The 11,994-nt window shown below is 51.5% G+C and overlaps 1 protein-coding gene across 6 annotated transcripts; it reads left to right on the forward strand.

The window, feature by feature from the left end:
* Positions 1-1,543: 1,543 nt before the first annotated feature.
* Positions 1,544-11,872, forward strand: PKLR (pyruvate kinase L/R). Of its 6 annotated transcripts, none has more exons than XM_061120637.1 (11): positions 1,544-1,658; positions 2,630-2,812; positions 7,250-7,341; positions 7,439-7,570; positions 7,720-7,906; positions 8,231-8,501; positions 8,623-8,773; positions 9,072-9,224; positions 9,319-9,485; positions 10,207-10,388; positions 11,370-11,872. In XM_061120637.1, the coding sequence occupies exons 1-11, from the start codon at positions 1,559-1,561 to the stop codon at positions 11,474-11,476; spliced, it is 1,725 nt and encodes a 574-aa protein (XP_060976620.1). In that variant the 5' UTR covers positions 1,544-1,558; the 3' UTR covers positions 11,477-11,872. The 6 variants fall into 6 exon arrangements, with proteins under 6 accessions (XP_060976620.1, XP_060976622.1, XP_060976624.1 ...); XM_061120639.1 differs by lacking the exon at positions 1,544-1,658 and adding an exon at positions 1,923-2,001; XM_061120641.1 differs by lacking the exon at positions 1,544-1,658 and adding an exon at positions 1,965-2,001 and having other exon boundaries at positions 2,701-2,812.
* The last annotated feature ends 122 nt before the right edge of the window (positions 11,873-11,994 follow it).

Below are 11,994 nucleotides of genomic sequence, written 5' to 3' on the forward strand. Positions count from 1 at the left end.
TCTCTCTCCCCTTCCTTACCTGAGTGCCATGCTTTTGGGTCTGGAAGCCTTGCTCTGCCTCTCCCCACATGGCACCATCATTCCATTCTGTCTGCTCTTCTCCAAAATACATCTCAGATCTGGTTCCCACTCTCCATCTTCACTGCCACTTTGCTAGTCCTCCCACCTCGATTTCCCCTAAAACTCCTCACTGGTCCTCCTTCATCTACTGTCTGGTCTCTAAAGCGTCAGTAGATTGCCAGCCTCCTGGATGAGCCCACTGCCCTCCAAGGCCCTGCTTCTGTCTCCAGTTTCACAGGGACTATGCTCCTCTCCTCTCTCTGCAGCTTGCCCTCGCTAGCACCAGGCTTTTCCTTCCTCAGAGTCTTGGCATATGTTATTTCCAACCCCACAGAAAACTCCTTGTGCCAAATTGTCCCCACTGGTTCTTTCTCCTCCTCCAAATCTCAGCTTAAATATGATCACTGCAGGGACTTCCCTGGTGGTCCAGTGGTTAAGATTCCATGCTTCCAGTGCAGGGGGCCCAGGTTCGATCTCTGGTCAGGGAACTAGATCCTGCATGCTGCAGCTAAGACCTGGCATGGCCAAATAAAGAAATGCCGTTAAAAATATATGATCACATCAAAGTGGCTTTCCCCAACCACCTCATCTAAAACACTTCCCCTTCTCCTCACAGGCTTCTCTGTTCCAGCACCATGATGCATTTCTTCATAGAATTTACAAAGTATGTAGTTATATATTTATTTGCTTAACACTTGTTTATAGTCTGTCTTATCACCATACTAAAAATGCCATAGAAGGGCACGGGCTCTATTTTGCTTACCACTGCATCCTCAGGACCTGGCATAGAGTAAGTGCTCAATAAATATTGCAAATGGTCATTGAGCAGACAGGAGCCAATGTGATAATGACAATGATGCTATCAGAGCCCTTCTAGAGAATCTCACTGCGTGATCAAAATGTTCCTCATCCCCTTTCTTCAACCTCCAGTCCCTACCCTAGATCCCCTGCTTCCTAGATCCATCTAGGGCTAACTTCAGCAAAGTACAAAGGGACCATGGTGAAAGTGAAAGTTGCTCAGTTGTGTCTGACTCTCTGTGATCCTCCCATGGACTACACAGTTCATGGAATTCTCCAGGCCAGAATACTGGAGTGAGTAGCCATTTCCTTCTCCAGGGGATCTTCCCAACCCAGGGATCGAACCCAGGTCTCCCGCATTGCAGGTGGATTCTTTACCAGCTGAGCTACCAGGGAAGCCCCTCAAAGGGACCATATTACTGGCAAAAAAAAAAAAAATCTCTATTCAGGTTGATGACCAGACAGAATGGATGAATTAAAAATTTATCAGGAAAAATGGATGGCAGAAGGGCGGAATGCCAGAAGACAGGGGCAGAGAGCCAGCAGGTCCAGGGGACGGACTCTGCATGGGGGTAGGGGTGACCCACTGGGTGTGCCCCTTTTCTTTTTTCTGGCTCCTTTTGATAAGACCAGCAGTTTTGTTATCCTCTCCCCGTTCTCTCTCCACAGTCCGGGAGGCTGCAGCTCCGAATTTTGAAGCATGTCAGGGCAGGAGAACATGCCCCCCAATTGGCTCTGGTCATGGCTTTCTAAGTCCCAACGGGATTTATTGAAGTCCATCCTGACTGGGGCTCCAGGAGGTAAGAAGGGGCACCAGATGCCATTGAAGAGAAGGGGAGAAATGCTGCTGGCTAGGAGGTATTTGGGGAGGATCTGTGTTCAGAGTCTCCTCCATGTTAATTTATAGACCCTGGTCTGGGCCTCTTCTCCCAACCCCAATAGGCAGGGCAGAGGGGAGCTTGCAGCCTGGGAGCCAAGGGGCATTCTCATGACTGCTGGACTCTGGCCCCTGGTGCACAGGACTTCCAGTGAGAGGGGAGGCACTGGTGACACTTTAACCAGGATACAGAGCTGATTCCCCGCCCAGCCGGCCTCCTGCCTCCAACCATTAACAGTAGAGAGCAGATCCCCGGAGACAGACAGGTGTGCATGGAAGGTGTGGCTGGTACTGGGGGTCCTCTTCCTCTGAGCTGGGCTGGGGCAAGCTACAGAGACTTCAGGACCTGGAGTAGCACTGAAGGGGCTGAGGAAACTCAAAGGAGGGAGTGGGAGGCCAGTCAATTGTCAGGGGATGGAGGGAAGAAGACAGGAACCTTAGGAAGGGGAACTGGGTGTTTCTCGGCCTGGAAATGAAGGGCCACTGTGGACTAGATATCAAGGGGGGCTGAGGCCGAGAGAAGTCAGCAGCTAAAGGGCAAGAAGTCTGAGGTTATGAGGGACCAGATAGCTAGGTGATCAAGAATTTGAGCCTGGAGTTAGTCAGACCTAAATGGGAATCTTATCTCTGTTCATTAGAAGCTATACAACCTTGGGCAACTGATTTAACCTTTCTCAGCCTCTGTTTCCTTACCTAGAAGATGGGGCTAATTACAGAGCATATAGCAGTACCTGCTTACTAGCATCCTGGTGGCTAAATAAGATAATGTATGCACAATGCCCAGCTCATAAGACTCAACAAAAACTGGAGAACTGAGGGAAGGAATAGAAAGCGTGCTGAGATGAAAGGATGGGGACCAGAGGCAGGTGCCCATGCAGCCCCTTTCTACTGCAGGACCAGCGGGGTACCTGCGGCGGGCTAGTGTAGCCCAGATGACCCAGGAGCTGGGCAATTCCTTCTTCCAGCGGCAGCAGCTGCCAGCCGCTATGGCAGACACCTTCTTGGAACATCTGTGCCTGCTGGACATCGACTCTGAGCCTGTGGTCCCTCGCAGTACCGGCATCATTGCCACCATCGGTAAGCACCCCCACCCCCCCTGCAGCGTCACATGGCCTCGTGTGTGTTTCTCAAGGTGCTGCCTCATCTTTTGTGTTCTTTGAGGCTTCTCCTTGTTTGACTGAGGGATAAATAAATAAATATATATTTAAAAAATTTATTTATTTACGGCTGCACGGGGTCATTGCTGCAAGAGGGCTTTCTCTGATTGCGGAGGGCAGAGGCTACTCTCTAGTTCTGGTGTGCAGGCTCCTCACTGCGGTGGTTTCTTCTGTAGAGCATGGGCTCTAGGACAAGTGGGCTCCGTCTCTGTGGCTTGGAGTCTCTAGAACAAGGCTCGGCAGTCGTGCTGCATAGGCTGAGTTACCCTGAAACATTTGGAATCTTCCTGGATCAGGAGTCAAACCAGAGTCCCCTGCATTGCAAGGGAGATTCTTAACCACTGGACAACTTCAGAAGCCCAACAAATATTTGTTGAGTGCTTGGTAGATAAGCTTCTGGGTCCTGGGAGTAGGTCAGTGAAATGAAATAAACAGACAGGGACTTCTCTGATTAGGATTCCATGCTTCCACTGCAGAGGGCCCAGGTTCTGTACCTAGCTGGGGAAGTAGATTTCACCTGCACAGCATAGCCAAATAAGTAAAAATAATTATTTTTTTAAAAAGAGACTCCCCTGGTGGTCCAGTGGCTAAGACTCCATGCTCCCAACACAGGAAGCCCAGGTTCAATCCCTGGTCAAGAAACTAGAACCCACATGCCACAACTAAGACCCAGCATAACCAAATAAATAAATATTAAAAAGAAAAAACAGACAAAGATCCCTACTCTTGGGGAGCTGACAATCTAGCTGGGTGGGGCAATAGTAAATATAATAAGTTATTTACAAAATAAGGAAAGTAGTATATTAGAAACTGATAAGTACTATGGAAAAACTTTTTTAAAAAATCAAGCATGAGAATGGGCATTAAAATGCAAGGGCAGGAGAGAGGCTGTAGTCCTAATAGGGAGTCAGGGTAGCCATGGTTGAGAAAATTAGACCTGAGCGAAGACTTGAGGGGGATGAGAAAACGAGCCATGCAGATGTCTAAGGGAAGAGAGTTCTAGACAAAGGGAATAGTCAGTGCCAAGGCCCTAAGTCAAGGAGGCTGGAAACCATCAAGGGGAAGAGCAGCAAAAATGAAGAGATTGGAGGAAGGGGAAGATCATGGAGGGTTTAGTAGGCCATTTTTAGAATCTGAGTTGAGTTTCACTCCAAGTGCAGTGCGAAGCTGAAACCACTGTAGTTTTGAGCAGGAGTTACATGCTGTTACTTGGGTCTTAACAGAACTGCCCTGGCTGCTATATTGAAAGTAGACTGGGGTTGGGGATGGGGGTGAGCGCAGAAGCTGCTCTGGCAGTATCTCTGGTTTTGACCAGGTGGTGGCTGTGGAGCTGCTGAAGGGACAATATTCTGAATGTATTTTGAAGGTTGAGCCAACAGGATATGATGGATTGGATATGGGTGGGGGTGGGGGTGAAAAAGGAGTCAAGGACTAGTCCCAGTGTTTTGGTGTGAGGAGCTAGAAGAACCCATTATCAACTGAGCAGGAGAGACTGTGGTGGAAAGGTTTAGAGGAGAGATCAGTTCAGTTTGGGGCTTGTTGAGTTTGATTACACATATTAGACACACAAGTGTGGTATAGAGTAGGCAATCAGATACACAACTCTGGTTTTGGGAGAGGGGTCTAAACTGGAGATGTAAATTTGGAAGTTGTTGATGGTGTGTAAAGCCATGAGACTAGTTGAGACTACCAAGGGAGTGAAAGTAAAATGAGAGAAGAGGAGTGGTCATCTAATGGGAGCTAAGGCTGAAAGGGAGCAGCCAGTGAGGTAGAACTAAACCAGGAGAGGCTGGTGTTCTGGAGGCCAAGCCAAGAATGCATGTCAAAGATGTGTGTCAAATACTGCTGACAGACCAGCCAAGATGAGGACTAACCACTAGATTTAGCAACAACACAGAGGTTGTTGACTAGAGATCTCTTCAAGAAAATTAGAGATACTAAGGGAACATTTCATACAAAGATGGGCTCAATAAAGGACAGAAATGGTAGGGACCTAACAGAAGCAGAAGATATTAAGAAGAGGTGGCAAGAATTTTGTACAGAAGAACTGTACAAAAAAGATCTTCACGACCCAGATAATCACGATGATGTGATCACTCAGCTAGAGCCAGACATCCTGGACTGTGAAGTCAAGTGGGCCTTACGAAGCATCTCTACAAACAAAGCTAGTGGAGGTGATGGAATTCCAGTTGACCTGTTTCAAATTCTGAAAGATGATGCTGTGAAAGTGCTGCACTCAGTATGCCAGCAAATTTAGAAAACTCAGCAGTGCCCACAGGACTGGAAAAGGTCAGTTTTCATTCCAATCCCAAAGAAAGGCAATGCCAAAGAATGCTCAAACTACCGCACAATTGCACTCATCTCACACGCTAGTAAAGTAATGCTTAAAATTCTCCAAGCCAGGCTTTAGCAATACGTGAACCGTGAACTTCCAGATGTTCAAGCTGGTTTTAGAAAAGGCAGAGGAGCCAGAGATCACATTGCCAACATCCGCTAAATCATCAAAAAAGCTAGAGAGTTCCAGAAAAACATCTATTTCTGCTTTATTGACTATGCCAAAGCCTTTGATTGTGTGGATCACAATAAACTGTGGAAAATTCTGAAAGACATGGGAATACCAGACCACCTAACCTGCCTCTTGAGAAACCTGTATGCAGGTCAGGAAGCAACAGTTAGAACTGGACATGGAACAACAGACTGGCTCCAAATGGGAAAAGGAGTACGTCAAGGCTGTATATTGTCACCCTGCTTATTTAACTTATATGCAGAGTACATCATGAGAAACGCTGGGCTGGAGGAAGCACAAGCTGGAATCAAGATTTCTGGGTGAAATACCAATAACCTCACATATGCAGATGACACCACCCTTATGGCAGAAAGTGAAGAAGAACTAAAGAGCCTCTTGATGAAAGTGAAAGAGGAGAGTGAAAAAGTTGGCTTAAGGCTCAACATTCAGAAAACTAGGATCATGGCATCCGGTTCCATCACTTCATGGCAAATAGACAGGGAAACAGTGAAAACAGTGGCTGACTTTATTTTTCTGGACTCCAAAATCACTGCAGATGGTGACTGCAGCCATGAAATTAAAAGACACTTACTCCTTGGTAGGAAAGTTATGACCAACCTAGACAGCATATTAAAAAGCAGAGGCATTACTTTGCCAACAAAGACCCGTCTAGTCAAGGCTATGGTTTTTCCAGTGGTCATGTATGGATGTGAGAGTTGGATTATAAAGAAAGCTGAGCGCCGAAGAATTGATGCTTTTGAACTGTGGTGTTGGAGAAGACTCTTGAGAGCCCCTTGGATTGCAAGGAGATCCAACCAGTCCATCCTAAAGGAGATCAGTCCTGGAAGGACTGATGTTGATGCTGAAACTCCAATACTTCGGCCACCTGATGCGAAGAGCTGACTCATTGGAAAAGACCCTGATGCTGGGAAAGATTGAGGGCAGGAGGAGAAGGGGACGACAGAGGATGAGATGGTTGGATGGCATCACCGACTCGACGGACATGGGTTTGAGTAAACTCCGGGAGTTGGTGATGGACGGGGAGGCCTGGCGTGCTGTGGTTCATGGGGTGGCAAAGAGTTGGACAAGACTGAGCGACAGAACTGAACTGAACTGACAGAGGTTGTTGGTGACCTTGACAAGAACAGATGTAATGGAGAGTGGTTACACGGAGAATAGGGCGAGGGGATACAGAGATAACTCTTGTCATGAATTTTGCTGTGCTGGTGAGCAAAGGAATAGGGCTGTGTAGCTAGAGGGGGAACTGAAATTAGGAGAATTTGTTGTTGTTGGATGAAATAACACCAGGCTTACATGCTGATGGGAGTGATCTAACAGAAAAGGAAAACATTGATGACATAGAGAACTGGGGGAACTGCTGAATCTGTTTTTGATCAGGTGAGAAGGAGACCCAGTACACAGTGGAAGAACTGGCTTTGGGAGGGACTGGAGAGGCTGGTCAGCTGGGTCTCAGTTACTCAGCTGTCCTACCAGCAGGAAAGCAATGGAACTCAACTCTCCTCAGTCCAACAGGAAGGAGGCTCCAAAGCGTGGCACCCATCCCCTTCTCATTCACTGGGGTTTCCCCCACACTGCAGCACATAACATCAAGGACAGCACTGTCGCCTCAGGCCTGGCTGAGCCCACCCTTCTAGGGCCTTGCAGTGCAAGGAGGCGGGTCTTAGCTGGAGAGGTGAACGTGGTTTCCGATCTGTGTGCAGGGGTGGGGTCAGGGGACAAAGATCGGGTGACAGGACTTCTGCGGCCTGGGGAGGCCCCGAGGGTGATGATGGGTTCGGTCGTCACTCAGGTTTGGTGAGAAAGTTGTCTGAATCGGATCTCTGGTTCCAGGGCCGGCATCTCGCTCCGTGGAGCGCCTCAAGGAGATGATCAGGGCCGGGATGAACATCGCGAGACTCAACTTCTCCCACGGCTCCCACGAGGTTCAGGGCGGGGACACGGGGAGACGGGTGGGGCTAGAGGATGCCCCGAGGTCCCGGCCAGCTTCCCCTGAAATCCTCGCTTTGTTCTGGTCCCTAGTACCATGCTGAGTCCATCGCTAACGTCCGTGAGGCGGTGGAGAGCTTTGCAGATTCTCCGCTCAGCTACCGACCCGTGGCTATCGCTCTGGACACCAAGGGACCAGAGATACGCACTGGGATCCTGCAAGCGGTGAGAGAGGACCCGCGACCCGCCCTGTTTTGGGGCCGGCGAAGAGGGCGGTGCGGCGTGAAGGAAGTTGTCCGTAGGGCGGAGCATTGGGAGGGGCGGGCCCTGACCGCCGCAGGCCGAACTCAGCTTTCCTCTGGCCCCGCCCCTAGGGCCCGGCGTCAGAAGTGGAGATAGTGAAGGGCTCCCAGGTGCTGGTGACGGTGGATCCAGAGCTCCGGACGCGCGGGGACGCGAACACCGTGTGGGTGGACTACCCCAATATAGTCCGAGTCGTGCCGGTGGGGGGCCGCATCTACATTGACGACGGGCTCATCTCCCTAGTGGTCAAGGAAATCGGTGCGCACGAGCCTCCTGTCCTGGTCCTGCGCAGTGGGCCCTCTTCCTTTCGGTCCCGCCTTCGCCCTTCACTCCCACCAAACCTTCCCGAGCCCCTGGCATCCAGACTCCTGGGCTGCCCTGGGCTGGGGCTGGATTGGCGGGTTAGAAGTTTCTTCCACAGACGTCCACCCTGCGCTATTCGGTGCAGAGCCCAGGCTGAGCGTGAAGAAACAAATAAGACATCATTCCGTTTTCTTGCGGGTCCAAGCCCGGTGTCCCCACTGCTGTGACTATGCCCCCGGCCTCACCCCTAACCTAGGCGGACTCTTTCCATACCCGCAGGTCCAAAGGGGCTAAAGACCGAAGTGGAGAACGGTGGTGTCCTGGGCAGTCGGAAGGGCGTGAACTTGCCAGGCGCCAAGGTGGACCTGCCTGGGCTGTCGGAGCAAGATATCCAGGACCTGCGCTTCGGGGTGGAGCATGGCGTGGACATCGTCTTTGCCTCTTTCGTGCGGAAAGCCAGCGACGTGGCTGCCGTCCGGGCTGCTCTGGGGCCGGAAGGACAGGGCATCAAGATCGTTAGCAAAATCGAGAACCACGAGGGCGTAAAGAAGTGAGACTTGGTCTTTGTTCCCATCAGGCCCTACGCATCCCCATCTTCCTCCTCTTTCCCTGCCTGCCTCTCTCTGGCTTCTCTTGGGTCTGTCCCAGCCCTGACTTCCCCAACCGCCCAGGTTTGATGAAATCCTGGAGGTGAGCGACGGCATTATGGTGGCACGGGGTGACCTGGGCATTGAGATCCCAGCCGAGAAGGTTTTCCTGGCTCAGAAGATGATGATCGGCCGTTGCAACTTGGCGGGAAAGCCCGTTGTCTGTGCTACACAGGTCTGCCACGAGCCCTGGGGGCAGGGCCCTCTATGAGTCTGGGGACACCGAGGGTGAATACGCACACCTTAGGTCTCTAGCATGTTTTGCTGTCCAATGTTTGACCCTCAAACAACAAAGCTAGGAAGACCTACTGACCCCCGTTTTCAGATGAGGAAACAGAGCAGCCAGGATCACACAGTTTGTGAGTGTGACTCTGGTTTTCAGGGCCCTCTGAGTGTGGATGTCAGAGATGTAGGCAGGGCAGGGTCCCCAGTCAGATATGACTCCTACAGCTCTGACCGCAAGATATCCCCAGATGCTGGAGAGCATGATCACTAAGCCCCGGCCAACTCGGGCAGAGACGAGTGATGTGGCCAACGCCGTGCTGGATGGGGCAGACTGCATCATGCTGTCGGGGGAGACTGCCAAAGGCAACTTTCCTGTGGAGGCTGTAAAGATGCAGCATGCGGTAGGAGCTCAGAGTGCAAGGCAAATGGGCTGGAAAACCACCCCCCTTCCAGATCCCAATACCCTTGCCCAGCCTGACTTCCTGGTGCCCACAGATTGCCCGGGAGGCAGAGGCTGCCGTGTACCACCGGCAGCTCTTTGAGGAGCTCCGCCGGGCGGTACCGCTGAGCCGGGATCCCACGGAGGTCACCGCTATTGGTGCTGTGGAGGCTGCCTTCAAGTGCTGTGCTGCTGCCATCATCGTGCTGACCACAAGTGGCCGGTGAGGAGAACACTGGGAACACAGCAGGACACAGCTTTGGGCCCAGGGCAGGCTGGGATGGGCCCCAAGCGTGGCTTTTGTCTCATCATCAGAGATCTTTCTGGGATAAGAAGAGAAGCAGCTATGGGAGCTGGAAGCCTAGAGAGACAGATCTTGGAGCACACCGGGAATTGTGCCTCTCTCCTCAAGGGTTTGGGAGGGCAAGGTGGCATCACTGGGTGCACTGACTTCCAGGCCATCTGGGCTCCCAGGGCTCAGAAACAGGTCCTCTGCATTGAGCCCACAAAGCTTTGCAATGCTGGGGTATTACAGAAGGCTCCAGAAGGTTTGAATTCAAATCTTTGCTCTGAAACTTAGCTATGACATCTTGGGTAGGTCACCCAGGTTCTATAATCCTCCTCCATTTGCTCATGGGGTTATGAGGATTAACAAGAAACATTTTTTAAGTTAAATACTATATAAAGATGCATTCCCAGAAGAGTTTCTGTTTTTCAAAGAGGTTTCTCCTTATTATCTCATTTGATTTTTTTTTTAGTCATCTCATAGTTTCCCCATGTGGTCAAAAAGGCAGGTATTCCCATATCCACTTTATGGGTGAGAAAACTAAAGCCCAGAAAAAATGTGATGACTTACCTAGGGTCACACAGCTTATTGGTGGCACCTGGAACCTGAACCCAGCACTCTTCCAATATTCTGGGCTGACCTTGTCTGCCTCCTTCAGTTCAGCCCAGCTTCTGTCTCGGTACCGACCTCGGGCAGCGGTCATTGCCGTCACCCGCTCTGCTCAGGCCGCCCGCCAGGCCCACCTGTGCAGAGGAGTCTTCCCTGTGCTCTACTGTGAACCTCCAGAGAACATCTGGGCCGATGATGTGGACCGCCGGGTCCAATTTGGCATCGAAAGTGGTGAGCCCCCTAGCTTCCTCCCACCCTCCCCTGGATTTGTATCCTGAGTCCTCCACCCTCACTTCCTACACTCACCCAAAGGGTCTTGCCTCTCTCCTCTGGTCCCAGGTTTTCTCTGTGAGATTCACTAAGACTGAGATACTTGAGTCTCCAGGGGTGGGGGGAACATGCTGAGAGAGGGCAGAGGGAGCGAGGGCAGGGACCAGGGCCATCCCTAAGCAGTTGGCACAGCTGCTGCCTCCACCAGATGGCTAGAGCTGGGCATGACACAAGGAGCAAGAGATGAGAGGAGAAAGAGGGACCCAGGGTCCTGCAGCTGCAACTGAAATTGAATGGACAGTTGCTATGCTCATACCCCGGGCTTCCCTGGTAGCTCAGCTGGTAAAGAATGTGCCTGCAATGCAGGAGACCCTGGTTTGATTCCTGGGTGGGGAAGATCCCCTGAAGAAGAGATAGGCTACCCACCCCAGTATTCTTGGGCTTCCCTGGTGTCTCAGACAGTAAAGAATCTGCCTGCAGTGCGGGAGACGCGGATTTGATCTCTGGATTGGGAAAATCCCCTGGAGGAGGAAATGGCAACCCACTCCAGTATTCTTGCCTGGAGAATCCCCATGGACAGAGGAGCCTGGCAGGCTACAGTCCCTAGGGGTCTCAAAGAGTTGACATGACTGAGTGCCTAAGCACAGCACATGCTCATACTCCACCTCTTTCTGTCTGCACAGCCACGCAGGTGGATAGACTTGCTACTTAGCGACACGCCCATGCCACCCCATGCGCACAGCTGCAGCTCTCACCACCTACAGTGGTCACATTCCCTGCGGTGCCACCTGCGGGACACACCGTACAGTTTGCTTCAGGCCCCTCCTTCCTTACTGGGTGGCCTTGAGGAAGGCGGTGAAGGGTGGTGGCTGGTTCTCATTACAGGTCTGGCCCGGGTCCCTCAGTAGCTGATTATCGTCTTCTCTCCTTCCTCCTCTCCAGGAAAGCTCCGTGGCTTCCTCCATTCTGGGGACTTGGTGATTGTGGTGACAGGCTGGCGACCAGGCTCCGGCTATACCAACATCATGCGGGTGCTGAGTGTAACTTGAGGTGCCCCTCCTCCTCTGACTAAGCCAGCCCTGGACCCATCCCTCTCCACTCCCTCCTGCAGCCCCACATCTAAGTCTTCTCTACTCCCAGTCCTCCCTACCCCAGGCCACATCTGCCATCCAGCTCCTTTCCAGGGCACCCCCTCCCTTTTCCTATTTCACGCAGGCCTGGGTAGTCTGTATCCAATTAAGCACCGGCCATCCAACAGCACTGATGGTATATTCCCTGCATCTAATGCTCTCAACTGCTCCCTAAGATGCTCTGAGCCTTTAATCCCAGCTCAACTGCTTAATTCTATTCCCCCAGGTTTCCCATAGCTGAGGGGGGAGGGGAGGGGAGCAGGGTAATCATGGCCACAGTCTCCACAAAATCTCCTCTTAAAAATCATCTCCCAAGGAGAGTGTCACCTCTTTCTTCATTGTGACCGGAAGCTAGGGGAGATGGAAGCTGGGGAGCACCGGAGCCAGGCGGGCACAGTTCATTAGTGTCTCACCCCACCTCGAGGCTTACAGGCCAC

The sequence above is a fragment of the Dama dama genome, chromosome 20 (genome assembly GCF_033118175.1).
Source record: "Dama dama isolate Ldn47 chromosome 20, ASM3311817v1, whole genome shotgun sequence".
NCBI lineage: Eukaryota > Metazoa > Chordata > Mammalia > Artiodactyla > Cervidae > Dama > Dama dama.

Excerpts from the sequence above, each read along its gene's own strand:
- PKLR (XM_061120637.1), top strand. The coding sequence starts at position 1,559 with ATGTCAGGGCAGGAGAACATGCCCCCCAATTGGCTCTGGTCATGGCTT. Across the intron at positions 8,774-9,071 it reads CCGTTGTCTGTGCTACACAG|ATGCTGGAGAGCATGATCAC; the intron begins GTCTGCCACGAG and ends AGATATCCCCAG. Across the intron at positions 10,389-11,369 it reads CCAATTTGGCATCGAAAGTG|GAAAGCTCCGTGGCTTCCTC; the intron begins GTGAGCCCCCTA and ends CCTCCTCTCCAG.